Here is a 27,582-nt window from a genome sequence, read left to right as displayed (position 1 = left end):
ATGTTGTTCTGGGATTGATTTGCACCTTTTGCACCAAAGAACGCATCTCCTTCCTGAGCGATATGACAGCTGCGTGGTCCCATGGTGTTTATACTTGCGAACTATTGTTTGTACAGATGCACATGGTATCTTCAGGCATTTGGAAATTGTTCCCAAGGATGAACAAGACTTGTGGAGGTCTACAATTGTTTTTCTGAGGCCTTGGCTGATTTCTTTTGATTTTCCAATGATGTCAAGCAAAGAGGCACTGAGTTTGAAGGTAGGCCTTGAAATACATCCACAGGTACACCTACAATTGACTCAAATGATGTCAATTAGCCTATTCAAAGCTTCTAATGCCATGCCATCATTTTCTGGAATTCTCCAAGCTGTTTCAAGGCAGTCAACTTAGTGTATGTAAACTTCTGACCCACTGGAATTGGGATACAGTGAATTATAAGTTAAATAATCTGTATGTAAACAATTGTTGGAAAAAATGACTTGTGTCATGCACAAAGTAGATGTCCTAACCGACTTGCCAAAACTATAGTTTGTTGACAAGAAATGTGTGGAGTGGTTGAAAAACAAGTTTTAATGACTCCAACCTAAGTGTATGTAAACTTCCAACTTCAACTGTATATTTTCCATAAAATATTTGCAGTTTCCAGCTACAATAGTCATTTACAACAGTAACAATGTCTACATTGTGTTTCAGATCAATTTTATGTTATTTTAATGGCCCCCCCAAAAATGTATTTTCTTTCAAAAACAAGGACATTTCTACGTGACCCCAAACTTTTGAACAGTAGTGTACATGTGTAACATTACAGTATAATCACAAAAACAGAAGTGCCATAGACTTATGAGAAATGTTACAGTAGTGTGCTTTCAATGCTGGATCAAGTATCACTTTTTTGGTGGGTCCCTTCTGAATCCTTCATGCAGTTGGTCAGGAAAGCCAGGCATCGCTTGGAGTACTCCTCTGGAAAGTCACGGAAGTGGCTCACATGGGCAGGGGTTTTGACCATGAGGTCAACGTCACTGTACCGAATCACTCGATCAGCTCTGGAGTACAGGTACAGCTGTGGCCAGGTAGGAGGGCTCTCCCGGGTGGCATCGTAGTGGTTCTTGTGGATGTACTTGGTCACAGGGTATAGAACCACCCTAGGCAGGAAAACTGTTACAGAAAACAGTGCCAAGAGAACATACATCAACATCACATTGAGTTTGGGTCACAGAGTGGCTGTAAAAGCCTGTAATGCCCCCCTCACATTTCAAGTGCCTGGGGCACTGTCCACCACAGCTCCAACTATACAGAGGGTGCTGAACTGTTTATGACTGTGCAAGAGCTCAACAATGTAGCGGTAAAGCATGAATCCCCCGGTGCCGAACACATGGAAAAATATGGGACTGTTTTCCACCTCGTAATCATAGAGTATCTCAAGCAGTTTGAGGGCAGTGTTACTCAGCTCCTTGTAGCCAAAAGATTCAGAGAAGAATACTGTCTTCAGTGTGTAGCAAATAGTGACACAACCCTGGAACAAAAAGGGGGAAAAGGTAAGTCACACATTAATAATGAAGTAGATTAATAATTTATTGAAATGACAGGAATCATTAACCACCACAATAGTTTAAGTCCAACATGTTCATTATAAATTTACCTGTACTTGGCAAGATGTTCGTCTCTGCATCCAGCCCATCCCAGCAGTATGACAACTGGTTATTTTGTTCCATGCCAGTGTCCATCTGAAAGGAGAGAAAAAAACAGTTATCTGATTAGTAAGTTAGCTAGCGACCTAACCAGGACAACTAATTTAGCTAGCTAACGTTAGCAAGCAGCCTTTGAGTTTGTCCAATCCAGCTGTCACTGAATTATGGACAAACCTGCCAGAGCCAACGTTGACTAAATAGCTCATGCCATGGCTCTGGGTGACACTCAGGTGACAGATAACTTTGCGTGTCGTTAGCTAGCTAGCCTAGCAAGGCTATCGATAACAAATTGCTCACCCGAGACCAATGCATCTGGAAACACAATGGTGTAGTCCACGCCATCATTTGCCATTTTATAGCCGGTTACAACCTCTCTTTCAGTTTTGCTATACGATTCATTTGGCACAAGTGTTAGCTGGAATTTAACGTGTTGACAGGTTTACTCGCCGCCAATCGCTACGTAAGTCAACGGGTTGCAGTCCGTTCATTGGTTCGTGTTTCCTTCCCGAAACATTCAGTTCCATGTTCCTCCGTGAGATGGCGGACAATGTCCATATTAGAGTTGTCAAGCTTCTGTAGAAAAACGAGTCTAATATTTCACTCAGAATAACATGGGAATTATTTGACAACATTACGCAATCTGTGGAATAACAATTGATTATGTTATTGCTTTATTTAATTGGAACAAAATCGATGTACCAAATTATGTGATTGGTAGTAGAGTGACATGTGAAATAACTGTAGACTAGAGTCGATGCGTAGTAGAGGTAAGTTAGTATTCACAGCTGGTAAAATGCTGATATACTTTCACAATACTATCAATATTCGAGCTAACACAGTAGATAATAAAACACTGTACATTACACCCCATCATAAAGTAAAACGGTGTCGCTGGCTCGTCCGTGAATGGAAGCTTCAGCTGTCAATCTGGACGTGAAAAGGCGGAGGAGGGCAGGTCAGTGGGAGTGTTGAAGGAGCCAGACAACACTGCGCAGCAGAGCTGTCAAACGGTTGAAATATCTAACCACGGCAGACGGCAATTGTGTCTTACTAATGAGAAAACAAAATGCCACATAAGGGGGACTGTGAGTTTACGGTTTGAGGTCAGCTATACTTCGTGTAGTTAGCTAGAGTTACTTCGGCGTTGGCTGCATAACTTCTAGTTTGTTAGCGAACTGGAGTGGCTAACGTTAGCTAGCATCTCGTCTTGGACTGTTGACAAACTAAACTAGCTAACGGTATCTAGCTACACCAGCGAGCTAGCCAACTAACCACAATAAAGTTAGCCGGCTAGATAACGTTACTCTACCAGCTCGTTCATGGGGAGTATATCAAATAGCCTGCAAGTTATTATTGCAGTGAGATGGAACTAAGTTTGGCCTGTTTCATCAAGTTGTTGAAGAGTCCATCATCTCATCGTTTTAATGACACACGACAAGGTAAGAACTCTTGATAACTCTGCCACTTCTGCCAGCATGCGAGGTTGCTATTTAGTTTAGCAAGCTCGTTAGTTAACGAAGCCAGCCATTCAAATTAACTAACAGTAATGTGACCATTTAGTAACTAACTAGACAATCATTTGGTCAGCATATTGTATCCAAGCTCAAGATATATTCGTTGCTTGGTTATAGGTTGATGATTCCAGATCAGGAGAAATTGGGCCCTCCTATGAACAAGACAGTCATTATTTAAAATCTCAGGAATGTCAGGTATGCTGTTGCCATCCCTGATACGCACCATTTACAACATATAAGGCTCAGATAGTGAAACTAAGAATAACTCATATGTGGTGAATGCAATTCGTTGACTAGCTATTTCACAACAGAAACCTAACAATATTATCATTTATAGGCCTATACATAATGCTTTCTGTTTTCTACCCTCATCCACTCATCCCTTTTTTAATGGGGATTATCAATCTTGCACTTCCGCATAACCAGCTGACCCCCTGTTAGGATGATTTACAATATACACATTTTATTGTAGCCCATTTACACAGCTGTATAGGTTTTAAAAAAACATTGCCTCAGGGGATCACAGGGATGTCCCGTCTGTTTTTGTTTTTTTTATTAGTGGCCCAGCCCTCTGTTAAAATTCCTCCACTTTTCCTTGCGGAGTCCCTTTATAGTTGAGTCTGCGATGTATCACTTTGGAAGCATGCATTATGTCCACACTGGCCTTGTTGTTTTTCACCAGTTATGACGTGTAGCTACTGCTGAGATGCTAGGGAGGGAAGTTAGTGTTTAGACTGGAGAAATCCCTCTTTGCCTGTATACAGTAGCCACAATGTGGCTGTGGAAGGTTTGAAATGACATCCGTTATTTATGTTGTTTCTGCTTTGAATGAAGGGAAATGTATCTTCTTTTTTTTACCCAGACAAGGCCTAGCAGCAATTGAAATGGAAGAACTAACTCACATGTTCTACATTCATTCTGCTTCTGAAAAGCTGATTTGTTTCAAGTGGCTATTTTACTCATTCTTGGCAGTGGGTGTTTGATCATTATCATACAAATGCTAATTGGCAAAGATGCTTTTAGTAGTAGAGGAGGATAACATCATTTTTAAGGATACGGCTCAAGCAGCAAAAAGATCCCTGAACTGGACAATTTGATTTCAGTTGTTTTAGTTTGGGATTGGATGGGGGATGGGAATCTCACAAGAGGCTGAATTAAATATAATTATATAATTAATATTATTATATATTTTCCCAGAGTTTAATAGATCCTCTCTAGGGAAGTCACTAACTCAAGAAAAGGGGAGGACAACCAGCCCTTTGAGTAAACTCAGTAGACCTGTGCATGCTGGGAAAATCAGGGGTCCTGAATAATATAAATCAAAGGGCTGCTTCCTATGATCATTACTATGGGGTTCTTATGTCTCCTTTTATTCCTGTCCATGGCTCCCTGGTTTGTTTTGGATCCCAGTCTTGTACTTTAGCTTTATCTTGGCTTAATCTCATATAATTGGACAACCAATCCCTATTAGAGCCATTATTTGTGAACTTGTTGAGAGCGGTGGGGTTGGAGCCCTGCCGTGTGTGTCTAAGAAGATTGACCTTATCTAAAGTAATGCTTTTGTCTTTATTTTTTGTCTTGAGGGAAAAAATTTAGGAAATGTTCGAGGAATGTGTTAAATAGATTAGGCTCATTATGCCCCTCATGGCAACACGACGTGTTCCATCTTAAATGAACGACATGCGTATAAGATCACACCACACAGTCTTATGAGTTACAATACTTCAGGGGTACATGCATCACCATTTTTTTCCATACAGATGCTACAGATAAACAGATGCTACGGATAACAGCTGAAAATTGTCATATTTTTGTGTTTTCTGGCTGGTCTTCTGCAGCCTGTAAACGACCCAAACACGCCATTTCCTCAGTCTGCCTGCTGAGATAGGATTTTTGTGTTTCTTTCCCCTTAGGGCTGTAAAGAGTTGCAAAGGAGTTGTCGAAAATGTGAAACTTTCATTGAGTCCTCCACAGAGTTCACAGTGAAGAGGCAATGATGGATCGGAACAAGCGCAACTCCATCGCCGGATTCCCCTCCATGAGGCCTGACCGGCTCGATGACCTGGATGGTGGAGGAGGAGGGGAATGGGCCCCATCTCAGGTGGGAAGAGTGTGCCCCTCATCCTACCGTGCCCTCATCAGTGCCTTCTCCTGCCTGACGCGCCTTGATGACTTCATTTGCGAGTGGATCGGCTCTGGCTTCTTCTCAGAGGTCTACAGGGTGAGTTTGTTATGCTTGACCTGAAATGCAAGAGGTTTATGCCTGGTAGGTGTTGTAATTAATTCATATCAACACACAGTCACCTCAAGTTATTGGTACCCTTGATAAAGATGATAAATCAGACTATAAAAAAAATAACTGGTAAAATATCGGATAAAAAAATGGGAAATTATTTTATATGAATACGATTGCTCAGAGAAAGAGATTTTGTACCAAAACAAATCTCAGATTATTGGCATCCCTACTTTAAATTAATCTAAGCTTAACCCTGTGAGACCTACAGTTGCAAAAATGCAACATGTCCTAAATTGCATCATGTACCTAAAAAATGTCAAACAGTACATAGGCTGCGTTTCTACAGGCAGACACATTTTTATATTTATTTTTTCACTTATTGGCCTTTTGACCATGATTGGTTAGAAGATCTGATGTGTTTGGTCAAAAGTTTGGTCAAAAATAATTGGGCTGACATTTTGAGTTTTGGTTGTACATCAGCAGTTTTTGTCAGTCACTTAGCCCATGTCAGCAGCAACAACAACAAAAAATCGATTGGTTAATTAGTCTAGCCAGCCATCTAAACTTGTAGTCATGGTCATAATCACGGTCGAATTATTGCCCGGGGGGGCAAATTGATTTTGTTAGTCACTCTCTCTCAGATATCATATTAACTGCAAACATTTCTCTCTGCCCCATTGTAAAATGTTGTAGAATTGCAGGAAATCAACTCTAAAACCTTGCAACAACATTTCCCTTAGGACACCCAAAAGGCTAGGGCTGGCTCTGACTGCGTGTGTGGGTATGGATGTGGGTACTCAGTCCCGTGAGCCATTGTAGCTCCTCATGATAAGTTACGATTTTTTTGTGGCCCCACTCCCTGCAATGTTGCTTATCCCTACTGTAAAGCAATGGTGTGTCATTTCACTCCACCTATCCGGTGTGTGACAATAAGGACACACACCGGATTACTTAGAAACCTATGATCTCATACACCGAGTTCAGCCCTCATTCTATAATTAAACATGTCAGTGGTCCGCAATACAGTTAGCTAATACATTGACTTCTGTGCAGAGTAGGAAAACCCTGCACCTCCCTCCAAACCACCCAGAGATGTTAGGTTATGGACCAGCCCCTATTGAGGTCAGACAGGCCCTTAGAGCATGCAGATACTCATGTGGCCTCTCCCTATTTCATTGATCGGTTCTCTCACAATGGACTGATTTGGGACGAGCGAAAAGCCCTTCTATATTTCCATGTCGATGTGGTTACACCTCGGAGAGCTCCCTCTGAAGAGGTTTAGTGATGGGACTGGTAGTTAGGCTACAATGGCTCTCGGGTAAGTGCTGTATCGTAAATTACACTAACCCAACCTGACAGAGTTGGTACTCGCACAGAAATGGCTGTTGACATCTGATAGGTCAAGTCCTTAACCTGACCTCAAAACATCAGTAAACTGCCTACATTCAATTTTGTTGTAACTCCCGTTTTCATTTCCTCCACCCTCAGCGCTCTTGGAAGTTAAGCCTATTTGCATTTTTATTTTCAATGCAATTAGTTGTAGACTTTAGAATTCAGCCCTACCTACTGAAATCAGAGTATTCTGTTTTTGATTGCACAAGTACCACAATAATGTCAGCACCCACCCATGTCCCATGTCTTGCATCTTAGTCATACATACAGATGGAACAGAAATAGAATGCTGAGCAGTTTACATATCTAATAGTACATGATAACCTCCGTTTAATTGAAAGAGGTGAAGGTGTTGCTAGGTCTGGAGCCATGCGGCACAGTGTATGCTATTGCCTGCCTCCGAGCATGGTCACAGCAGTCTGCCTTGGGACCGCTCATTCACTGCTCATTGAATTCAAAGGGTTAATGCACACCACTCACACAGTACCGATCACTGACTTGGTGGGGGGAAGGGCAGCGTGTAGGCTCCTGCCCCAGGCTGTCTGAGGGGAAGTAATTACACCATGTATTTTAGGGAGGGAATGCCCATCCAACTTCAACATGATTGGGGCCTGCTGCCCTACATGTATTCCTCTTGTTGAACAAATGCTAAATACATTTCTTCCTCTATTAACCTGAACGCTCAGCCATGTTATAAAAGCTTTTTGATCCTTGGGGCCATTATAATGTTATAGCATCATCTGTTTCCAGTGATGCACCGATTAACTTTTTTTGTCCGATACCAATATCTGATATTTTCCTTGCCCAAAAAAATGATACCGATTTACCGGCCTTTTAAGCATTCTAGTATAGTTAACACACACACACACATGGACATAGCGGTTTAAGGCACTGCAACTCAGTGCAAGAGGTGTCACTACAGTCCCTGGTTCTAATCCAGGCTGTATCACATCCGGCCGTGATTGGGAGTCACATAGGGCGATGAACAATTGGCCCAGCGTTGGCCAGGGTAGGCCGTCATTATAAATAAGAATTTGTTCTTAACTGACTTGCCTAGTTAAAGGTTACACAATACACACACACACACACACCACACTGACCAAATGTTATTTCGTTGGCATTTACGTATGTCCCCATTACCAGTAAAACATAATCAAAACCTATTTCTGTCACTTACTTGCTGTGCTGTTTCGTTGTTCAGTCGTTTCATTCTCAACCAGGATTTCATCATACATTTAAAGCAGTGAAGTTTCAGCTCTCTTCCTCTGTGCGCACTGTCACTGTGTCCGTTTCCATCTTGTGCAGCTGTGTATGTAACATTTCATGTAAACCCTGTTTCTTGTCTGTATCGACGTAGCGGTCCTTTTACATAGCATCGAGCAAGGTGTCGACCCAGTAAAGAGAGAATGCCACCGAATCGCTTGTTCACAGCCGGTGTCGGCAGTTTTGTTGAGCAGGCGTTTCAGTGCCATGACCGAGGGTATCACGTCTGCTGCAGGCACAGTTGATGAGCTTATTTCTCGAGTCAGTTGTTTGAATGGAGCTAGCTAGTGTGTTCATGTTTCCAAGTGTCAAACATGTTCTCAAATGGCATTGAAATGGCAGCAGCGGTATGACAACCAGCACATTCATGAGCATACAATACGACTTTCCCCAGCACGAAATCCTCGACGATCCACTGCTGTTAGACTCTGCATGCTCATGGGGCTGATATCGCTGGTCCAAATGTCAGTCGTGAAGCTAATAGCAGTGACGCTATTACTGTGTAACTCCGGTAGGGCAACATCTGAAAAATAGCACACTTGGTATTGTGTACCGGTGCTCGACCACGACAGAGAACGGTTGATTGTCAAGGGCAATGAATCCATTATCTTGGCGTCAATGGATTTCGCCTTTGAGTTGTCTTGCTGAAATGTTCTTACTCTTTCAATGACTGTTTGAATTGTTGACTGCTCGATCCACACAATGGACATTGTGGGCTAGGTTAGGACTGCTGTGTTGCACATATAGCGCAAAATTTTACATGGTGTCATTACTAGAGGTCGACCGATTTATGATTTTTCAACACCGATACCGATTATTGGAGTACCCCCAAAAAAAAGCCGATACCGATTAATCGGCCGATTTTATAAAAATTAAATAAATAAAATATATATATATATTTGTAATAATGACAATTACAACAACACTGAATGAACACTTATTTTAACTTAATATAATGCATCAATAAAATCAATTTAGCCTCAAATAAATAATGAAACATGTTCAATTTGGTTTAAATAATGCAAAAACAAAGTGTTGGAGAAGAAAGTAAAAGTGCAATATGTGCCATGTAAAAAAAGCTAACGTTTAAGTTCCTTGCTCAGAACATGAGAACATATGAAAGCTGGTGGTTCCTTTTAACACGAGTCGTCAATATTCCCAGGTAAGAAGTTTTAGGTTGTTATTATAGGAATTATAGGACTATTTCTCTCTATACCATTTGTATTTCATATACCTTTGACTATTGGATGTTCTTATAGGCACTTTAGTATTGCCAGTGTAACAGTATAGCTTCCAGGAACACATCGACAACAGCCACCCTCGAAGCAGCATTACCCATGCAGAGCAAGGGGAACAACCACTCCAAGTCTCAGAGCGAGTGACGTTTGAAATGCTATTAGCGCGCACCCCGCTAACTCGCTAGCCATTTCACATCGGTTACACCAGCCTAATCTCGGGAGTTGATAGGCTTGAAGTCATAAACAGCGCAATGCTTCAAGTATTGCGAAGTGCTGCTGTCAAACGCACAAAAGTGCTGTTTGAATGAATGCATACGAGCCTGCTGCTACCTACCATCGCTCAGTCAGACTGCTCTATCAAATCGTAGACTTAATTATAACATAATAACACATAGCGGTTTAAGGCACTGCAACTCAGTGGTCATTAATATAGTTTCCGGATTCGACCATCATCTCAAAAACAAGACGTTTATTCTTTCAGTGAAATACGGAACCGTTCCGGGTGGCATCCATAAGTCTAAATATTCCTGTTACATTGCACAACCTTCAATGTTATGTCCTAATTACGTAAAATTCTGGCAAATTAGGCAGCCCAAACTGTTGCATATACCCTGACTCTGCGTGCAATGAACGCAAGAGAAGTGACACAATTTCACCTGGTTAATATTGCCTGCTAACCTGGATTTCTTTTAGCTAAATATGCAGGTTTAAAAATATATACTTCTGTGTATTGATTTTAAGAAAGGTATTGATGTTTATGGTTAGGTACACATTGGAGCAACGACAGTCCTTTTTCACGAATACGCACAGCATCGATTATATGCAACGCAGGACACGCTAGATAAACTAGTAATATCATCAACCATGTGTAGTTAACTAGTGATTATGATTGATTGTTTTTTTTATAAGAAGTTTAATGCTAGCTAGCAACTTACCTTGGCTTCTTACTGCATTTGCATAACAGGCAGGCTCTTCGTGGAGTGCAATGTAATGAGGTGGTTAGAGCGTTGGACTAGTTAACCGTAAAGTTGCAAGATTGAATCCCTGTGCTGACAAGGTAAAAACCGTTCCTAGGCCGTCATTGAAAATAGGAATGTGTTGTTAACTGACTTGCTTAGTTAAATAAAGGTGTAAAAAAAATAGTTTTTTAAATAATCGGTGTCCAAAAATACCGATTTCCGATTTGTTATGAAAACTTGAAATCGTCCCTAATTAATCGGTCGACCTCTAGTCATTACATCATGTACCTACGTTATATAGGTATGCACGTCAGCTTTGACATTGGTTTTGCACATCGGCATTAAACTAGACATTGGGCCGATACCGATGTTGGCATTTTTAGCTAAAATCGTCAGATTCCGATATATTGTGCATCCCTAGCTGTTTCCAGTCTTTTCCACTCGAGATACTATGGTTCTGGCTCATGTGATGACTTGGGCTTTATGAGTGCAATGATATTTACCCTCGTTGCTTGTCAGTTTGATTTGTCGTCTCACTTAATGGACCCAAATATTTACTGTGTAATGAGGTTTCCATATCTGTCTAAGCAAACGGACAATAGATCTACATTGCTTTGAAAATGCATGAAATCAATGGAATGATCTGTTTCTTAGACTGTGTCGTGTTAACATGACTAGGTATTGACTAGCTGGAGAGACAGATTGGAAGTGCAGAGCCTTGCTGGAGCAGCCTATGGGTCTTTGTTTGAGCCAGACTCTTCTATTTTCTCTCCTGGTGGGGAAAGAGTGTGAGTGGGGAGGGTCTAGAGGAGGCCATCTGCTGCCTGCTTCTCTACTCCAGGGAAGAGGAAGGCTAGCTCCTTCTTTGTACTTGAACTTCAAGAGTGCTAAAGAAGCATTTATCACTGGAGAGACTCATCCAAATGCTACATAAATAAGGCCTAGATCGGTCTGCTTCCTTTTTCTGTACCTCAAACTTCCTTTTATCTCCTCTCTCCAACAGTGCTGATATACAACTCATATCTGTAGGAAAGTGATCATAGTGATTATGAAAAATATAACATGCACAGTATATAACCATTTATATGCATTGTATTTATTTTGTACCTGCAGACTTTGACCTGAGTGGAGCGATTTTAGTATATTCTTAGTGACTGTTGGTTTCAATGTCTTAATATTTCAGCTGGAGGAAGTGAGCAGTAGCAGATCAAGCTCACCATTTTCTCACCCTAATGCATAACTTCCTGTGGTTATGGCCCTCTGAGAAAGCATATCAATCCGACTTAAGCTTAGCGATATACAGAGAGAGTTCTGTATTGTTGTAGGTGTTCGGCTATGTATTCTCTACCAAAGCATAGACTACATTTTCTTAGCCTCGGCTCACTGTTCCTTCTAGTGCACAACTGTGGATGACAGTCAGCCACTTATCTTTGATCACATCAGAGATAATGCTGCAAGGAAGGTCAGTAACTGACCTCGTTCACAGTAGAAATAGGGAGTCAGCAGGCCTATTGCTATGGTTTCTGGATTTGGAATGAAAGGTTAGAGCAAGGGTAGAGCAAGTCATGCTCCATGATCTTGGAATATTGATCATGTTTTGAGAGTAGTGTCCTCATTAGAAGGGAATATTGATAAGGATATGGTTATAGAGAGAAGTGTATATTTTCAGTGTAACCTCCTAGATATCGCCTAAATGACCGGATTGTTGTGTTTGTTGCAGGTGCGCCACAGAGTGTCGGGCCAGGTGATGGCTCTGAAGATGAACAAACTGAGCAGTAATCGAGCCAACATGCTGAGAGAGGTCCAACTGATGAACAGACTGTCTCATCCCAATATCCTCCGGTGAGTTCCAGGAAACAAAATGATGTCTACCACTAACTATATTCAGCATAATTTTTCTTCGGCACACCACCATCATCAATATTTTGTATAGTTTGTATATCGATCTGTCCATTGAAGAAACATAAAATTCCTTCTGCAATATTATGCAATGGTGTTGAATTAATTATATCTCAAGGGGATATAAAAAATTGTGTAAAATACAGGGATAGTAAAGTTGAGTTATGGTGCCATATTCATAAGTAGGCTTATTTTCTTATGGACTTCTAGCCTAATCTGTCATTTTTAAATGTATTTTTTTAGAATGTGACTAAATATCAGTCATTTTTTAGATTTGGATCTGTAGGTATTTGTCAAAATGACATTCGCCTTTCTAATGGAATCAGTTGGGTGACCTTGATCTCCGATTCCGCAGAAAGCAGGTCAGAAATCTATTAACAATGGTTTTCTGGAACGACATCCTGAGTTTGGATTTCATTGACATGTACGCCCTTTCCTTTTTCACTTTCTTCTCACCAAGGATGTTTTATTTTCGTATAGTGTTGTGAGCCTGTAAAATGGGCATAAATATTTGACCAAACCCATCATGATGGGACATAATGTTTAGGATACATAATTGTATGACCAGCTATTTCTAATCTGTGAATTTAATAACCTCATGGATTAGGCTGACTGAGGCTTTGCATGATCCTGGAGGTTGTTCAAGTTTCTCTGTGACTCCTGCCATTCTGAACACGCAATGTGTCTCTGTACTGGATGATATTCTACAGAGCTCACATTCTGCTGTAGGTGGTGGGTGGGAAAGAGAGAGTGTCTGTAAGTGCTGTGCTACAATCACAGCTTTGTTGCAGCCAGTTCTGTGGGGGTGGGCAGATGAGCATGAGGGGGTCTTTGTCTGAGGAGCCCTTCGAGGACCCACAAAGTCTCACGTTTATTGGGTCATAACTCTAGCGGCTCCAACACTCGCTGTGCATACGGCCTGGCCCGTGTGTTAGGATATTGATACAGGCAATTTGTGTAATTTAGAGAAAAAAGACTTGACTGTGACTCCTGTGACTGTGACTTAAGATTTGTAAGCAGTATCTCAAGAAAAGAGAGGAAAAAGAGATTGAATGCAGCTCAAGAGAGTGAACCTGTTTTCCCCCTGAAAATGACATTCTTGTTTGCACCTCTTGTCTTGTCTTGCAGCCCACCAGTGCAGAAATATTTAACCATTTCCACACCAAGAGCATTGTAATTTTTATCTCAAAAGGACTATGTTGTGGCCTCCCGGGTGGCGTAGTGGTCTCTGGTAGCTGTGCCACCAGAGACTCTGGGTTCGCGCTCTGTCGCAGCCGGCCGCAACCGGGAGGTCCGTGGGGCGACGCACAATTGGCCTAGTGTCGTCCGGGTTAGGGAGGGTTTGGCCGGTAGGGATATCCTTGTCTCATCGCGCACTAGCGACTCCTGTGGCGGGCCGGGCACAGTGCACGCTAACCAGGTCGCCAGGTGCACAGTGTTTCCTCCGACACATTGGTGCGGCTGACTTACGGTTTGGATGCGCGCTGTGTTAAGAAGCAGTGCGGCTTGGTTGGGTTGTGTTTCGGAGGACGCATGGCTTTCAACCTTCGTCTCTCCCAAGCCCGTACGGGAGTTGTAGCGATGAGACAAGATAGTAACTACTAATAATTGGATACCACGAAATTGGGGAGAAAAGGGCGTAAAAAAATAAAAAAAGGACTGTTGTCCTTCGGCCAGATTGACATTTTGTACAACCGAGGCTGCATTTACACAGGCAGCCCAAGTCAGATATTTTTTCCACTAATTGGTCTTTTGCCCAATCACACCTGACCTGATTGGTCCAAAGACCAATTAGTTCGGAATGGGCTGCCTGTGCAAACACAGACATCTATACACAGCCCACTCAAATGTTTTTTTCTGGACCCCCATAGCTTAGTCATGTCAATATAGATCAAGATTCTAAAATAAATTGGCAACGTGAGAGAAGCACAACAGGAAATATGTCTCCACCACATGTATCACTGTGGTAGTTACATGGAAACATGACCAGTCTTTTTTTTCTTTGTTTTGTCTTCCTCTAGGTTCATGGGTGTGTGTGTTCAGGAAGGCCAGCTCCATGCTCTGACTGAGGTAAGAGGAACCACTGTTCTTCTTTGTGTCTTAGAGCCTCCTATAGATGGGTATCTCCGATGTAGGCTGACTGTTGCTGGCTGTCAAGTTTCAGGTTGGAACGTTGAGACACTCTGTTTTCTTATTCAGTTTTCTGTCCACTCGATAATGGAATGTGATTCTAGAAACGTGATGGGTCCTCTAGCATCAGTATAGGCCGAGATGTGTTTTACTTTTAATGTAGCTAATACTGTCATATTCCCCTCTGAGTCATGTTGCAGGACAGTCAGTTTGATGTTATATTACATGAGTAAGTCTCAGACAAGTAGAACCCTCTAAAAGGTAGCGGTGTGAATATAATGAAAAGGTGTTTGACTGTGTGCCCAGGGGTTTTTCTCAGGTGAACATTGACACATCACCCAGTACATGGACCTGTAATTGAAAGAACCTTGTGTTCGCCTGAAAGAACAGTTTACATGTGCACAAATAAAGCTGTGTGTGTTGATATTCTCAATGAGCAGCCAGGGGATGGGTTCCATTAGGGCTAAGGTTTGTTTTCAAGCTCATCTTATTTTTAACCTGTGTGTGTGTGTGTCCATGCTCTCTTGTTGCTAATGATTAGCGTTGACTAGTTAGGGAAAAAGCTTTACGACTGTCTGCCACATCACATTCACCCAAGCACTCGTGTCAAGTGAGCGATAGCAGGAAGTTATCCAATATGTGGATCCATGGAGATGAAGAGGGAGGGAGAGAGGGAAACGTCTGTGATGCCGCTCTCGCAGTTTATCGGTTCTGCTCACCCCACCCCCAGTCTCTTGGGCTTTGATGTCAGCAGCCTAAAGCCACAGGCTGTGAATACTGAAAACACTGCATCGTGTGGTTATGTTTTGTAGCTACTGCTGTGTTATAAGAACTAGCTGCTAGCTACCAGTACTGTTTACTCTGACTGGATCCTGAATTTAGCGATGGGCCAGACGGACCTCCATAGTAGGAAATGAAGAGTCAAGTTACTGTGCAGCCACAGGCTTAGATACAATCACTCCTCCGTATAAAGCTCCTTGGGCCCGTTGGGTTGGCACAGTAACCTCCGCACTGCTTTCCCACTGCTTGATAGATCTAGGCTACACATTAGGCAAATACCGATTAGGAGCATTATAATCTGGGTAATCCATGACCCACTTGGGGATTACAACATTATTTGAAGATGCTTGCAGTGGTCACGAGACAATGAAATTCCCATTTTATTTCCATCTTTCTTAGCTTTTTTCCCCCATAGTACCCCGGCTTTTATTTAGTTTGAGGAAAGTTTCCTCAGCTGGTCAATAATATCAGTTGAGAAATTCTAAGAATAGCATCTGTGTAGATTTGTTACTCCATGTTAAGACATTTCAACTTCCTGGGTTTTGCCCCTCTTCTCCTATTGTCCACTGCTCCTGCTGTCTCTGATCTGTGATCACGTGTCAATGGCCTCACACTCCCTTCTCTGGGTGACAGGGTTTGGGGTGGAGGTGGGGTGATGTGGCCTTATAACCTAAAACAGGCCTCCCTGTGTGCCTAGCGTTGGCCTACGCTGCTTCGCTCACTCCTCTGATCTGGAGAGTCTCGTCTATAAACCTACTGGATGCATGGAGTGGATCATATCCACACTGACCGACTGGCAGCAAGATTTGTCTGGGCTTCACCCATTTAGGGGAGGCTCCTAGTGGAGCATTAGGCATGCAGACGACAGATGCAGGGGGGCTACAGAGGAATTTGTAAGGTAAAGCCGACGTAATCCTCTCCTGCGTCTGGGATTGGTTTGGGAATGGTCTGCAGGGCAGGGGGAGGGAAGACAGAGGAGGTAGTGTAGAGGGCCTTACAGCATGGGGGGCTTTTAGTGCCTAAGCTTAGACCCATGGACATGAATATCCAACACACTTGAAGTGAATTTGTTTCACTGGTATCGCATGCATATCCTGTGGTAAACTATAGGCCTACCTGGACAGTATATTGTCTAGGTTGACTTACTATCAGGCCGACTTCAAACATTCTACCTGAACAAAGGTAGACTGAAGCACAAGTCAAAAGTGAGTGACGTTGTAACCTCTTCACTTTGGGCAGACCCAATTCTGCTCACTAATCCCATTAAACGGTATAGGCTGTGTTCATATATTGTGATATTTACAAGTTCCAGCTGTGTGAACACAGACACTTTTGAGTTATGTTAACTTTCCTAAGCCATCAATGAAGTCATTGTGACAGTTTGCCAAGAAAACTAAAACACAACAGTCTAGAACCACTGGGGAGGCCCAGAGAAATGAGGTCAGTCAGTCTGTCTTACTCTCTTCGTTACTCTTGTCCACTTTCATTTCTCTCTGTAATTAATTGTCACCATAGTAGTTCTGTATATGGGACAGCCAAGCCTGTCGCGATTAAAGCTGACATGCACAACGTAAAAGAGAGAGCTACTTTCTAGCACATTCCCACTTCACTTTGCTTTCCCTGCACACAGTCCCGTCTGTGTCTGTCACTGTCATTGTCCCCAAATGTGCCTGACATTAGATTGATGCTATGTTTAGAGCGCTCAGAGTAACTCAATTGAGTTCTTTGACCTGTCTTTCGGAATGGAGGGGTGTGTAGAGTAGCCCCAAATGACTGACAGGATGCTGTAACAATGACTTGACTTATAGTGCAGTACCTTTATTATATAGGGTACACACAGTAGGCCTATATATGGAAATTGAATTCAAGATTATGTGCATTTAAGCCATACTAGTAATGTGTACTTTTGTACGGAAGCCTAATTTTAATAATGGGAGCATTGTGTTTTCTCTCTCGACCTTTCTGCAGTACATCAACGGTGGGAACCTGGAGCAGCTGTTGGACAGCAACAAGCCTCTGAGCTGGGCTGCCAGGCTCAAGCTGGCCTGTGAGATCGCCAATGGCCTGGGCTACCTGCACTCCAAAGGCATTTTCCACCGGGACCTAACCTCCAAAGTGGGTGGCTGTTAACTGTGGATGGATGCGTCCAGAATGGCAACCTATTCCCTACATAGTGCACTACTTTTCTGGTGCACTATATAGGGAATAGGTTGCAATTTCAGATGCACCTGTGTCTCCTTTCTACAACCGAGATAAGAATCATCGATCTAGTCAGCCTTCATATACAGCAACACGCGCTTCAGTTTCTGTTCTTCAAACCTTGGGAGTTGGAAACTGGTTTTCTGCAGAGTACATAATGTTATTGTAAGATGTGTTTATCTGGCTAAATCGGCGGCTTGTGCATGGGGGCTTTGATGGAAGCTGATGATGGAATGTATGCACACTGTTTATCCTCAGAACTGCCTGATCAAGTCTGAGGAGAATGTCTACACGGCAGTGGTAGGGGACTTTGGTCTTGCTGAGAAGATTCCCAACCAAGAGTAAGTCATTTCCACGGAAACGCTTATTTATCAAACATGGTCATGACATGATCAAGACTCAAATTGAATCCCAAAGTAAAAAATATATATATACAGTGCCTTGCGAAAGTATTCGGCCCCCTTGAACTTTGTGACCTTTTGCCACATTTCAGGCTTCAAACATAAAGATATAAAACTGTATTTTTTGTGAAGAATCAACAACAAGTGGGACACAATCATGAAGTGGAACGACATTTATTGGATATTTCAAACTTTTTTAACAAATCAAAAACTGAAAAATTGGGCGTGCAAAATTATTCAGCCCCTTTACTTTCAGTGCAGCAAACTCTCTCCAGAAGTTCAGTGAGGATCTCTGAATGATCCAATGTTGACCTAAATGACTAATGATGATAAATACAATCCACCTGTGTGTAATCAAGTCTCCGTATAAATGCACCTGCACTGTGATAGTCTCAGAGGTCCGTCAAAAGCGCAGAGAGCATCATGAAGAACAAGGAACACACCAGGCAGGTCCGAGCTACTGTTGTGAAGAAGTTTAAAGCCGGATTTGGATACAAAAATATTTCCCAAGCTTTAAACATCCCAAGGAGCACTGTGCAAGCGATAATATTGAAATGGAAGGAGTATCAGACCACTGCAAATCTACCAAGACCTGGCCGTCCCTCTAAACTTTCAGCTCATACAAGGAGAAGACTGATCAGAGATGCAGCCAATAGGCCCATGATCACTCTGGATGAACTGCAGAGATCTACAGCTGAGGTGGGAGACTCTGTCCATAGGACAACAATCAGTTGTATATTGCACAAATCTGGCCTTTATGGAAGAGTGGCAAGAAGAAAGCCATTTCTTAAAGATATCCATAAAAAGTGTTGTTTAAAGTTTGCCACAAGCCACCTGGGAGACACACCAAACATGTGGAAGAAGGTGCTCTGGTCAGATGAAACCAAAATTGAACTTTTTGGCAACAATGCAAAACGTTATGTTTGGCGTAAAAGCAACACAGCTGAACACACCATCCCCACTGTCAAACATGGTGGTGGCAGCATCATGATTTGGGCCTGCCTTTCTTCAGCAGGGACAGGGAAGATGGTTAAAATTGATGGGAAGATGGATGAAGCCAAATACAGGACCATTCTGGAAGAACCTGAAGGAGTCTGCAAAAGACCTGAGACTGGGACGGAGATTTGTCTTCCAACAAGACAATGATCCAAAACATAAAGCAAAATCTACAATGGAATGGTTCAAAAATAAACATATCCAGGTGTTAGAATGGCCAAGTCAAAGTCCAGACCTGAATCCAATCGAGAATCTGTGGAAAGAACTGAAAACTGCTGTTCACAAATGCTCTCCATCCAACCTCACTGAGCTCGAGCTGTTTTGCAAGGAGGAATGGGAAACAATTTCAGTCTCTCGATGTGCAAAACTGATAGAGACATACCCCAAGCGACTAACAGCTGTAATCGCAGCAAAAGGTGGCGCTACAAAGTATTAACTTAAGGGGGCTGAATAATTTTGCACGCCCAATTTTTCAGTTTTTGATTTGTTAAAAAAGTTTGAAATATCCAAAAAATGTCGTTCCACTTCATGATTGTGTCCCACTTGTTGTTGATTCCTCACAAAAAAATACAGTTTTATATCTTTATGTTTGAAGCCTGAAATGTGGCAAAAGGTCGCAAAGTTCTAGGGGGCCGAATACTTTCGCAAGGCACTGTGTATATATATATGTGTATATGTAATCACACACACAGTTGAAGTCAGGAGTTTACATACACCTTAGCCAAATACATTTAAACTCAGTTTTTCACAATTCCTGACATTTTAATTCTAGTAAGAACTCCCTGTCCTAGGTTAGTTAGGATCACCACTTTATTTTAAGAATGTTAAATGTCAAACTAATAGTAGAGAGAATGAATAATTTATTTCAGCTTTTATTTCTTTCATCACATTCCCAGTGGGTCAGAAGTTTACATACACTCAATTAGTATTTGGTAGCATTGCCTTTAAATTGTTTAACTTGGGTCAAACGTTTCGGGTAGCCTTCCACAAGCTTCCCACAATAAGTTGGGTGATTTTTGGCCCATTCCTCCTGACAGAGCTGGTGCAACTGAGTCAGGTTTGTAGGCCTCCTTGCTCACAAATTTTGCCCACAAATTTTCTATAGGATTGAAGTCAGGGCTTTGTGATGGCCACGTCAATACCTTGCCTTTATTGTCCCTTAGCCATTTTGCCACAACTTTGGAAGCATGCTTGGGGTTATTGTCCATTTGGAAGCCCCATTTGCAACCAAGCTTTAACTTCCTGACTGATGTCTTGAGATGTTGCTTCAATATATCCATATAATTTTCTGTCCTCATGATGCCATCTAATTTGTGAAGTGTACCAGTCCCTCCTGCAGCAAAGCACCCCCACAACATGATGCTGCCACCCATGTGCTTCACGGTTGGGATGGTGTTCTTCGGCTTGCAAGCGTCCCCCTTTTCCTCCAAACGTAACAACGGTCATTATGGGCAAACCGTTCTATTTTTGTTTCATCAGACCAGAGGATATTTCTCCGAAAAGTGCGATCTTTGTCCCCATGTGCAGTTGCAAACCGTAGTCTGGCTTTTTTATGGCGGTTTTGGAGCAGTGGCTTCTTCCTTGCTGAGCGGCCTTTCAGGTTATGTCGATATAGGACTCGTTTAACTCTGGATATATATTGTACCTGTTTCCTCCAGCATCTTCACAAGGTCCTTTGCTGGTGTTCTGGGATTGATTTGCACTTTTCGCACCAAAGTACGTTCATCTCTAGGAGACAGAACGCGTCTCCTTCCTGAGCGGTATGACGGCTGCGTGGTCCCATGGTGTTTATACTTGCGTACTATTGTTTGTACAGATGAACGTGGTACCTTCAGGGGTTTGGAAATTGCTCCAAGGATGAACCAGACTTGTTTACGTCTAAAAAAAAAATCTGAGGTCTTGGCTGATTTCTTTTCATTTTCCCATGATGTCAAGCAAAGAGGCACTGAGTTTGAAGGTAGTCCTTGAAATGCATCCACAGATACACCTCCAATTAACTCAAATGTTGTCAATTAGCCTATCAGAAGCTTCTAAAGCCATGACCATTTTCATGATCATTTTCTGGAATTTTCCAAGCTGTTTAAAGGCACAGTCAACTTAGTGTATGTAAACTTCTCACCCACTGGAATTGTGATACAGTGAAATAATCTGTCTGTAAACAATTGTTGGAAAAAGTACTTGTCATGCACAAAGTAGATGTCCTAACCGACTTGCCAAAACTCTAGTTTGTTAACAAGAAATTTGTGGAGTGGTTGAAAAACGAGTTTTAATGACTCCAACCTAAGTGTATGTAAACATCCGACTTCAACGTGTGTGTGTGTGTGTGTGTGTGTGTGTGTGTGTGTGTGTGTGTGTGTGTGTGTGTGTGTGTTATTTCAGATTTGCTCCTTTGAGTCAGTCCAGTTAAATCTCTCTGTACGAAATGAATGTGGGACTGGGAGGTAAAGGGATGGACAAGTGCCAGTAGGAGGGGGACATTTGATTAGGAAGGAACATGAAGTACTGTTCAGGTCAGGAATAAACTGGAGCGCTCGGCTAATAATACCAGAGCAGGTTAAGAAGGCCCCGCTCTCTCCTGGCTAGGACTTATTACATATGCCTTGCAAAAGTATTCAGACCCCTTGGATTTCTTCACATTTTGTGTTACAAAGCAGGATGATTCAAATGTGTTTATGTCAATTGTTACTCAACAATATACACAATTCTCTGTCAAAGTGGAGGATTTTATTTTATTAATACAAAATTGAACGACTACAATATAGCCTTTCTACAAGTATTCAGCCCCTTAGTTTAGGCAAGCCTAAATTAGTTTAGGAGAAAAATGTTGCTTAACAAATCACCCAAAAATAAATCCTGGACTCCCTCTGTGAAATAATAGGGGTTAACATAAAAAATAATTATGACTACCTCTTCCTCTGTTCCCCACGCATACATCTGTAAGGTCCCTCAGTCAAGTATTGAATTTCAAACACAGATTATTTCAAGATCTTTATCAAGAAGGGCAGTGATTGGTAGATGGTTAACAATAACAAATCAGACATTGACTCTCTTTAAGAATGGTCTAGTTACTAATTATGCTGTGCATTATGTATTAAACCACCTAGACAGCTCAAAGATAGTCATCATTCTGAGCTGCAGTACAGGAATGAAACTGCTTAGGGATGTTACCATGACATGCTGACCACACAGCTCCCGTTACTTGCACGAGCATTGCAAAATATATTTACACATACATGTTATTCAATCATTTCATCCAAACTACTCGTCTGCATTAAGGTGGCAATGCACCTTAAAGTTGGTTGCCAACCTCCATATAAAATCCAAAGAGGAGGAAGGAAGGAAGGAGGAAAGATTACTAGAAACTAACTAGGTTGACCCTTTTATCTGTGGATTAATTGTCAGAGTAGAGGACCTTGTGCATTTCAGGTAAAATAACAACCCAATGTTTTTCCTAGGACAAATTAGCTAGCAACAGCAAGCTAGCGGGCTAAATGGCCATGAATGTTTTGACCTGTCCCCAATTGAATATAGGTGGTTCAGAGCTCACTTTGATATTTCAACCTGCGCGTCCTGATCGCGTCTGGTGTGGCTGGACAAAATCAATATGCACGTGGACGCACGTGCATGCCCGGTCTACTCGGCATGTGAGGCCATTTGATGATTTTAAAATGGCTAGAGTTCATTGGCTGTGATGAGAGAGAACTAATGGATCAACAACATTGTAGTGACTCCACAATAATGACATAGTGAAAAGAAGAATACAAATATTCCAAAACCTGCATCTTGTATGCAACTAGGCACTAAAGTAATAATGCAAAAACACATGGCAAAGGAATACACTTTCTGGCTTAAACGCAAAGCCCTATGTTTGGGGCAAATCAACACATCACTGAGTAACTGCTTCCTTATTTTCAAGCATGGTGGTGGCTGCATCATGGTATGGGTATTCTTGACATCGGAAATTACTGGGGAGTTTTTCAGGATTAAAATAAACTGGATAGGGCTAAGCACTGGCAACATCCTAGAGGAAAACCTGCTTCAGTCTGCTTTACTCCAGAGACTGGGAGAAGAATTCACCTTTCAGCAGGACAATAACTTACGACCAAAGACCAAATCTACACTGGAGTTGAAGACAGTGACGGTTCCTAAGTGACCAAGTAACGGTATTGATTTAAATCAGCTTGAAATACTATGGCAAGCCAAGACTTGAAAATTGCTGGCGAAGCATGATTCCCAACATCATGACAGAGCTTGAAGAATTCTGAAAAGAATAATAGACAAATATTGCGCAATCAAGGTGTGCAAATCTCTTGGAGACTTACCCAAGAAGACTCTTCGCTGTAATGGCTGCCAAAGGTGTTTCTAACATGTATGGACTCAGGGAGCTGAATACTTATGCAACAACTACTATATTTTAGTTATTACATTTTTATTAGTTTTTAAAAAAACATTTTTTTTCTTCCACTTTGACATATTTTGTCTGGATTGTTGTGTTACAATTGATTTAATTGTATTTTTTTTGACAATTAAATGTGAAGAAATCCAAAGGGGTCTGGATAATTTTTTGCAAGGCACTGTACCTGATCATGAATAGACTTGTTCCTCAAAACAGTCATGGAGAAGGAACATCAAATGTTTGGTTTGTCTGCTAATTGTTGTGATAAAAATGGTCAAATTGAATGAAGTAATTAATTGCATTATAATTGCATCTCACCCAAAAGACATAACCTCCAGTCTAACGTCTTTCTTGCTGTACTTGTGTTGTGCCTGCAGTGGTGAGGGGGAGAAGCTGGCGGTGGTGGGCTCTCCCTTCTGGATGGCTCCTGAGGTGCTGAGAGATGAACCCTACAATGAGAAGGTAGGTCCCTGACTTCTGAACTCTAAACCTTGACCTCACCCTGAACTAAACTGGACCACTTGTCTCCTACAACCCCCCCCAACCCAAGCTAAGAACTCATCTTGAATGTCTGTCTCTCTGTTTTCTTCCGTTTCCAGGCGGATGTGTTCTCCTACGGTATTGTCCTCTGTGAGATCATTGCCCGAATACAGGCCGACCCCGATTACCTTCCTCGCACTGAAGTGAGGATTGTTCCGTTTCCTCTGTCCTCTATCGCCTTGATACATCCTGACATTACATAAGACAAACACTCATTACACTCATGTCTGGTCTAGTTGACATGATGTTGGCACCGGGGGTGGTTTAGAAGAGCACAGCTCTTTCAATATGTTGGGTTAGATGCCAAAAATAGATGAACATGGATAACATCCCAAAGTATGGATTTCCTGTCTGATCTCTCCCCCTACTCCCTCTCTCCTCTCCCTCCCTGATAGAACTTTGGCCTGGATTATCATGCCTTCCAGCACATGGTAGGAGACTGTCCTCATGACTTCCTACAGCTGGCCTTCAACTGCTGCAACGTGAGTCTGCCCTCGATCTCTTAATTATTCCAAAACACACGACTGCTTCCAAAATGTGTATTTGATTGTATGGAAAAGAAACTAGTAACATAATCTGAATTAGTAGTACCCTCTTATCTTGTTTGACCTGGCTACTCTATCCCCTCTCTCCAGATGGACCCCAAGCTGCGGCCCTCGTTCCCTGAGCTCGTCAAGAGGCTGGAGGAGATCCTGTGTCGGTTGAAGGCAGAGGAGTCTGGACGAGAGAGGATCCCCCTCAGTGGGGAAAATGACAAGAAGACCATCCCCAAAGGTGATGTCTCAATCACCTCATATCTAAAGCCCCTTCAGAAGACTGACTGCCAAGGCAGTGGGACTGTTTTATTCATTCTCGAGTTGAATTTTATGAGGATAGCATAACATTAGCATTATCAAAACCACAAACATCACCACAAGATGAACTCCCTAAAACAGTTACAACAGTGTAAAGATGCCCCTCAGTTACCACTTTCCCTTCAATGTCCACTACACATGATTTTGAATCTCCAAGTCTGTGATCTAGTGTTGCAGATGCACTTGTACAGACATTAAAACTTCGCCTGACATTATTGGTTTTCATAGTGGCAACTCCCCCTGACTGCCATGTGTTCGCCTACAGTCCTGCACCACTTGACACCCAGTTTCTTGCACAGTGTCAGGACTACACAGTGCAGACAAATAGTTTCTTGGAACCTGGAAGAAGCTGTAAACCAAGCAGCAGTGAGGCTGCCAGTAGCTGCTCCACATTGTAATCTGCCTGTTGCGTATCCCCTAGGGTTGCCTCCCAAATTACACCCTTTCCCTTTATAGTGTACTACTTTTGACCAGGGCTCACACTATATAGGGAATAGGCTGCCATTTTGGATGTACCTCAGGTCTACTCTAAATAGGTCCAGTGGCAAGCCAATGCTGTCCTTTCCCTCCCAGCTCTGTCCCAAAGAGTAATTTACTTTCCCCAGTCCTTTCCTCTACTGTTATGATAGTGTTTGTTTGCAGGTTCAAGTTGCCTTACTACAATTTAACATGACGTACATTTCTAAGCTCTTAGGTGTTTCTCAAACCCCCGATTTTGTGAAACAAAGAATAAGCTACAGTAATGTTGCTAAGTGGGAACCACCATGTACACAGAGAGTATGTTGGAAATCATTCGTCTTTTCTCAGATTCTATTTCATTTCTAATTTGGTTCATGGGAGTACCGGTTCTGGACTTTTAGCTAGTTTTCCTTCCTCGGCCAGTCACTCCCGCTTCACTGTTTGTCTACCTTCGGCTTCCCAGTCCAATTTAGTATTTCTACATTATATCTTATAAACAATTTGCATATGTTCCCACCAATGCAATTTACTTAAATGTAAAAATTTGACTGTGCCTTGTTTGTTTCTCTTGCCTGTACTGTCGTTCTTGGCTTATATTGCCCCCTGGTGGTTACATTGGGAACTTACACTTCATAACAATCCCATGTGTTGTGAGGAAGAGATGTTTGACTGTTGCTTCTCTCTCCCTCTCTCTCCAGGTCCAGGTGAAAAGGTCCAGGGGATTAAGAGGTTAAACTCGTTGGGTCTGCAGGACGACAAGATCCCTCCCAAATCACCACGTCCTCGTCGCAATATCTGGCTCTCCCGCAGCCAGTCAGACATCTTCTCCCGCAAGCCAGGCAGGAAGGTCAATGTCCATGACCCTTACTACAACCCAGGCCCCAGGGCTGTGCCAGGGGCCCGCAAGATCAACCCCTTCAATGCCCGTGAGGACCTGTGCGGAGGCAAGATCAAGTTCTTTGACGTGCCAAGCAAGTCCGTGTTCTCCCTGATGTTCGACTTGCACTCTCTCCAGGACAGCGTGTTTTCCTCTGGGACCCAGACCCACTCTGGAGCCCCCGTCCACCCGGGCATGTGGCAGGAGACCTGGTTCACCGGCAGGCAGTGCCGTTCTCTGCCCGCCTCCCCCCAGCTGGCCCTCTCAGATGGCTCCTGCCCCCCGACCTCCTGTCCCATCTCTGCCACTGTCTACAAGTGTGACTCGGCCCAACTGGGCCAAGAGGTCAGGCAGAAGGTGCTCAGCGCCTGGGCCAGGAAATATGCTGTGATAGAGATCCCACCGTACCATGGAGGTCAAGAAAAGGTAAAGAAAGAGGAGGAGAACAGAATAGATGAGAGCTGGCTTCCTTCTCCCATGCCCAGTGACAGTGCAGAGGCTATGGACTGCTCTAGCAGCCAAGGGAGCCCAGTGGAGGACAAGGACAAACACTTCTACCCCATGCAGGCCCAGAATGGAGGACCAGTGGAGGACAGTAGAGGCGTGGTGTCTATGTGTGAGGAGATGGAGGCTGAGGACCAGGAGGGCATGCAGCAGCAGCAACAGACCTCCTGTTCCACTGTCACCCTCAGCCCAGCCACAAACGGAGGCCATCTGAGTCCCATCGTACTGGTGCCATGTACGGCCATACACGCCTCCACAGAACTGCCATCTTAAGTGTGACATCTAGAACTAAAACAGGTCATGGAGAAAAGGCGCTTTGAGAGAGACACTCCTCAGAGAGACCCTCAGATCATCTTTATCGATGCTTTGCAGATAGATTATTTTTTCAAGATTGTTTTTATTTAATATACTGAAAAGTGCTTATTTTTTTTCTTAAAGGTGTCCCTAAACCAGGGTTATTCTAATTCCTTGATGTTATTTGTGTGTATGCTGGTTTTAAATCACTGCCTACTCCTTGATGTTTTATTGTGATTATATTCTGCCCCATAGGGAAATGCATGGAAGTACATGTACAGTTGAAGTTGGAAGTTTACATACTCCTTAGCCAAATACATTTAAACGCAGTCTTTCACAATTCCTGACATTTAATCCTTGTAAGAATTCCCTGTTTTAGGTGAGTTAGGATCACCACTTTATTTTAAGAATGTGAAATGTCAGATTAAAAGCAGATAATTATTTATTTCAGCTTTTATTTCTTTCATCACATTCCCAGTTGGTCAGAAGTTTACATACACTCAATTAGTATTTGGCAGCATGGCCTTTAAATTGTTTAACTTGGGTCAAATGTTTTGGATAGCCTTCCACAAGCTTCCCACAATACGTTGGGTGAATTTTGGCCCATTCCTCCTGACAGAGCTGGTGTAACTGAGTCAGGTTTGTAGGCCTCCTTGCTCACACACGCCTTTTCAGTTCTGCCCACAAATTTTCTATAGGATTTAGGTCAGGGCTTTGATGGCCACGTCAATACCTTGACTTTGTTGTCCTTAAGCTATTTTGCCACAACTTTGGAAGTATGCTTGGGGTCATTGTCCATTTGGAAGACCCATTTGCGACCAAGCTTTAACTTCCTGACTGATGTCTTGAGATGTTGCTTCAATATATCCACATAATTTTCTGTCCTCATGATGCCATCTATTTTGTGAGTGCACCAGGCCCTCCTGTAGCAAAGCCCCCCCACAACATGATGCTGCTACCCC

At 42.6% G+C, this 27,582-nt stretch overlaps 1 protein-coding gene and 1 pseudogene across 4 annotated transcripts; one reads left to right on the top strand and one right to left on the bottom strand.

Annotated features, from left to right (window-relative positions):
- Positions 1–688: 688 nt before the first annotated feature.
- On the bottom strand, positions 689–2,200 carry LOC110508722 (annotated as a pseudogene).
- Positions 2,201–2,513: 313 nt separating this feature from the next.
- On the top strand, positions 2,514–27,015 carry LOC110508720 (dual specificity testis-specific protein kinase 2). Of its 4 annotated transcripts, none has more exons than XM_036966509.1 (12): positions 2,514–3,128; positions 3,321–3,398; positions 5,178–5,424; positions 12,012–12,133; positions 14,212–14,260; positions 17,069–17,215; positions 17,558–17,640; positions 23,470–23,554; positions 23,692–23,775; positions 24,028–24,114; positions 24,268–24,406; positions 25,644–27,015. In XM_036966509.1, the coding sequence occupies exons 3-12, from the start codon at positions 5,197–5,199 to the stop codon at positions 26,597–26,599; spliced, it is 1,980 nt and encodes a 659-aa protein (XP_036822404.1). In that variant the 5' UTR covers positions 2,514–3,128; positions 3,321–3,398; positions 5,178–5,196; the 3' UTR covers positions 26,600–27,015. The 4 variants fall into 4 exon arrangements, with proteins under 4 accessions (XP_036822404.1, XP_021445144.1, XP_021445142.1 ...); XM_021589467.2 differs by having other exon boundaries at positions 2,515–3,128; positions 5,117–5,424; XM_021589469.2 differs by lacking the exon at positions 3,321–3,398.
- The last annotated feature ends 567 nt before the right edge of the window (positions 27,016–27,582 follow it).

This window comes from Oncorhynchus mykiss, chromosome 28, assembly GCF_013265735.2.
Source record: "Oncorhynchus mykiss isolate Arlee chromosome 28, USDA_OmykA_1.1, whole genome shotgun sequence".
NCBI classification, from domain to species: domain Eukaryota; kingdom Metazoa; phylum Chordata; class Actinopteri; order Salmoniformes; family Salmonidae; genus Oncorhynchus; species Oncorhynchus mykiss.
This window is presented reverse-complemented; position numbering and strand designations above follow the sequence as displayed.